Source organism: Dipteris shenzhenensis, chromosome 14, assembly GCF_047967505.1.
Source record: "Dipteris shenzhenensis isolate YYH24624 ecotype China chromosome 14, Dip_SZ_1.0, whole genome shotgun sequence".
Classification (NCBI taxonomy): Eukaryota; Viridiplantae; Streptophyta; class Polypodiopsida; order Gleicheniales; family Dipteridaceae; genus Dipteris; species Dipteris shenzhenensis.
Genome location: NC_141609.1, coordinates 34,935,338 through 34,940,167, shown reverse-complemented (window position 1 = coordinate 34,940,167; position 4,830 = coordinate 34,935,338). Strand labels below are relative to the sequence as shown.

The 4,830-nt window shown below is 46.2% G+C and overlaps 1 protein-coding gene across 1 annotated transcript; it reads right to left on the bottom strand.

The window, feature by feature from the left end:
- Positions 1–1,837: 1,837 nt before the first annotated feature.
- On the bottom strand, positions 1,838–3,839 carry LOC147894529 (uncharacterized). Its single transcript, XM_087384789.1, has 3 exons — positions 3,519–3,839; positions 3,147–3,213; positions 1,838–3,045 (listed from the first exon to the last, which is right to left on the bottom strand). The coding sequence occupies exons 1-3, from the start codon at positions 3,672–3,674 to the stop codon at positions 1,991–1,993; spliced, it is 1,278 nt and encodes a 425-aa protein (XP_087240915.1). The 5' UTR covers positions 3,675–3,839; the 3' UTR covers positions 1,838–1,990.
- Between the last annotated feature and the right edge of the window lie 991 nt (positions 3,840–4,830).

The following is a 4,830-nucleotide window of genomic DNA, read 5'->3' as shown; positions in this document are numbered from 1 at the left end:
TAAGGCATTCCTAGAGTTGCTCGGGAAGCAAGTGTTGAGCAATTGACACCTACAATGCAAGCGCACAATCTTTGAGAGGAGCTGGCAAACAGACCATGCTGAATGAAACAAATGAGGAAACAACTTTAAGTAAATGAGGTGGCTTACCGGAACCATTAGGAGCCGAATGTAAAACTATTCATTGAAGGAGCTTGGCTGCAAGGCCAAAGCCATGTCAAATGCAAGGTGTTCGGATGATGATGAGCGAACATGAACTCAATCTCCTTATGATCAACACAAAGATCAAGTGGAGAAGTTGCAAGCCAGTTGGGAGTACACCTCAAGAGGTGACGAAGGAACTGCACTGGAGCAGATGCCTGCAACCATGAATCTGCTGGACAGAAAGCAAGCAGCTAAACCTCATGTTTTACAAATAACAACACTAAAATCAGGCAGGGCATTCACACAAAAAGGAAGACATGCATGGGTGGCAGTATGTTATCATGGGAGGTACTAAGGAACACACAGTAGTACGAGGAATGCACCCTTGAGTCAGTGGCCGACCAATGACATGACTAGTAGCAGTCAGTGTCCCTTCAGCATCCACAAGTATACACACCACATCAGCAGTCAGCAACAATGCCAATGCCATGTGTACACTTGCTCAACTTTGCTGATTATTGAACTATAGTCGACAGTCAACCATCGAACGCACTGGCAGACATCTTCTTTCTACTCTCAATATAAACATTTTAATGACATGATTTTCATGCAAGCCAGCATCCACAAGTATACACACCACATCAGCCGTCAGCAACAATGTCAATGCCATGTGTACACTTGCTCAACTTTGCTGATTATTGAACTATAGCTGACAGTCAACCATCGAACACACTGGCAGATATCTTCTTTCTACTCTCTCGATAAACATTTTAATGACATGCAAGCCAGCTCCCGCGCGCACAACTTTGATATCTAGTTTTTATTGAAGGGTTTATCATACTCTCATGACACTGTTTTTCATTCACAAGTCGCCTCATTCCATCCTGCACACTCCATTCGGAGTAGCTGGCTTGACCCCACCACATATCTAATAGTCTCCCCGATTGAACACCCAAGTAGAATTTGTACTAATTGTTGATTGGAAGTCTAAACAAATCCATTCAAGTATCCATGTTTCCATTGAAATATCTTAAAGCTGAATTGCTTTTATGATTGCCTTGCATCAAGATTTCCAACAGTTGGAAGAAGGAAAAATGACTGCATTTCCAGCAATCCAGTTTCTCCTGAGAAAAGCCTGCTGCACTCAACCAAAGCACTACATTAGATTAAGAGAACGTAACCAATCGGGCCTAGGAGCGCTGCAGAAATAAATATACACCGGATTAAATGCCCAAACGACTCTTCGATCATGTTGTACAGTCCAATCGAGCCAATGGCAGCAAACCATATAGACAACATTGGTGCTATCTTCAAAAGCTCCATAAAGTGAGGCATTAAGTACTACAGAGATCATTGCCAGACTCACAAGCTTAAGAATACACACGGTGATCTCCAAAAGACTTCACCCAGTAATTATTCATGCAACCTGAAACAAGAATGGATGAATTTCTACACAAATTAAGCGGTGCTCAAATCCTGCATGTGTGCACATGGGCGAAATCACAGTGGTTAAGTGTGGTTCTCTGCGAGGAAGTTGTTTTAATAAATAAACAGCACTATACGTGGGCTAAAAATTTTACATAGTACAATGTGCAGTGCCAATGGCACAGCTTTCATTGTGATAATCAAAGCATTAAAAATCAAGTGCAACACACAACGCCATCATACCATCTGGTTAGAAAAAAAGCAGGTCAGCACCCAAGGTGACAAACTTGAAGAACTCTTAACCATGTAAGACTCATAGCATTACAAACTGATCAAGTACATGGACACAATACCCCAACTGCGCAAAAGAATTGCTGTACAAACAGCGTTATACTGGGAAAAATACTCAGGACTCAAAATTGTCTTATACCCTTGGCCTTACACTGGCGCTGCGTGAGAGTTTCAAAGCAACCTCCATATTGTAGGACTTTCTACATCCAGGACATCGACCATCACCCAAGACAATCTTATGGTGGCAAAATAGGCATAGGCGGAACCCACACGAGCAAGGCATGAACGAAGAGTCAGTAGGATCCAATTCCTCGGTACAAATAGGACAATGAGATGGAGCAGGAGGTAGTCCCCAAATGCTTCCATGGGAAGCATCCCACACAGAAGTACCAGATTGAAGGGGAAAGCTATGCTGCTTTGACAAACGTGGAAGGGTGGGAGGCCGAAAAACATCATCTGGTCTCCAAGCCCTGCCTGCATCTGCCCTCATCCTTGCTCCAGAGGTACCTGATCTGTACTTATTCTCTGGCTTCAGCACGCAGTTGTCCAAGTCAGCACTTGATATCATCGTGGCTTTCTTTTCCAGGGGCTCACATCTATCAGACAACTGCTTTTGTGTCTTAGTTGGCGTGGCCTCCTGTAATGAAGCCTGCACATGTAAAGCATCAGCCACAACTTCCCAATCGTCCACCTCGTTCGCATGATCATCATCGCTATCACTTCCACCACAGCTGCTACTTGCACGGCTGCTATTGGAAGGACTTGTGCTTGTATCACTGCTGGACCAATTTGAGAAGCCATGCGAAGACTCTTCACTGGCCTTCCCTTCTCCTTCCCCCATGTCAACCCTGCTTTTGAGATAACCCACGTCTGAAGGAGATCCCAACGATTCTTGTTTTCTTCGCTCCAAAGCTGTACGCTCTCGGACCTCTGAATCCCTACGCAAATCGGAGGTGCCAGATCCGCCCTGAAAACCATTCTCGTGTTCAGCCTTTCCGAATTTTAAAGCGACATCCAGCATATCCCGATTTTGCCGCATGGCTTTCAATCTCGTTTCATCGATACTGCCCTTGCTCCCGTTCAAGCCGCTCTCCGCGATACCCCCGTCACTAGCACCTAACGGAGACTTGCCACCCCTGTCATCCTGACTGGACGCACAGCTTTCGGACTTGTTGAGCTTGCCTGCCACTGTTCAGAGGATTTCGTTTTAACTTGCGAGCGACCAGATAAGCCCCAAAAAAATCAATATTTGTCTCCCATGTATCAACCAGATAGAAAGAGAAACATACCTTGTGCTAGCCATTGCTCACGGCGAGCATCAAGCTTACACTGTTTCAACTTAGCCGCTCTAATAACCTGCAACATCAGAAGGATGTTAAAAATTAAGGACAAGCCACTCTATTAATCATGTATACAAACGCTATCGAGCGCCGGCCGAAACAATACCGAGTTTGCGGAATTCGATAGTCAAACATAAAGCAAGTACAAGAAGATGTTTCGTGATCTGTAGCGGTGAAGGAGAGACTACGAAGCAAAAAGCACCCTCCTAAGAACTAGACCAAACAAAAACTCGATCCAGGACAAGCACAAAGCGCGATGTTAGTGAAAAAACGAAATCCGATAAACCCACAGGCCGGGGGGGGGGGGGGGGGGGGGGTCACCCGCTTCTTCTTGCCGGTTTCTTTGGAGGAAGGGGTGGAAGGGGAGGGAGGCAAGGGGGGGATGTTGGAGGTACGAGGGAGGTCGGAGGGGAAAGGGGGCGGGGGGGGGATGGAGGTGGCGTCGAGGAGGTCGATGGGGGAGGCCATATGAAACATGAAAGGGGAGGAGTGAGGTTCAGGGAGGAGGGGAGAAGGGCTATGGCGGAGGAGGAGGAGGAGCTGTGGATATGGAGGCTATGGTGGCTATGGCGGAAGAGGAGCTTTGAAGCAGATGATAGATAGAGCCAAAAAAGCAGAGGGTTATCAGAATTATGGGCTCCCCTCCGAACCTGAGGTGCTAGACGACTCACCGAGCCTCCCCTGGTTCGGTACCCTTAGGTTCGGCTCCCATACCCAACCCACCCTAGCCTACTACCATCTCGGTCACACCTTTTTTTTGTTGTTGCTTTCACCTCTGTCAAGCCACCCCTTTCCCTGGTGCGATAACATCATAATAACAATCAGTGTGGTTCCAGAATCCCAGGCGCCTAGACGCCTTGGTGGTTCACACCACCACCACCCACCCCGTAGAACAGTTTCACTACCCAACTGCCACCCGTTTATTACACCTGCATGCCTGCGATTGACTAAGCAACTCGTGCGGGTTCAGTGTTCACATAAAACTTGCAAACTATATACAATGAACCTGTAACATTTTCATTTTCACCCGTAAAATATATTTTCTCAATTTTGTAAAATCTACAAAATTTAGGGCAATTTAGTTATATTTTACCTTTTAAAACGGCAAATTCTCACGAAAAAGCTTCAAAATTTGAAACCCCAAGTTTTGTGATTTGTTGGGAAAAATGTTTTCTGTGAACACTATGCGGGTTCGACCCCCCCAGTTAGACCGCTCCATGAATTCCAGCTGCCCCACTCTCTCCATCTACCACACAAACTTTCTGGCAAACACGGTCCATGCCCGATTTTTTCGATTCCTTCCCACCTAACTTTGAGGATGTCCAGCAGGTGGTGTGAACCCCTATCTGATCGACATGCGAAATCGTGCAAACCCGTGTTGAGCAGGGGGTCTTGACTGCCCATGTCCCATGTGTGCCCTTTTCGAGGATCCCATAATATTCCCACATGCGGCCTCCACTTCGACCTGCACATCCCTTCTCTTATGTGGGCAGGCACCGTTGTGTAAACGCCTTCAATCATGGATTTGAAGGCTGGCCAAATTCGGTTTATTAGGCCCCGAGTTTGGTGTTTATACTACAACGATCTATTTTTTCTTGTCACAAATTAGATTTGGCATTTTCTAGACAAGACT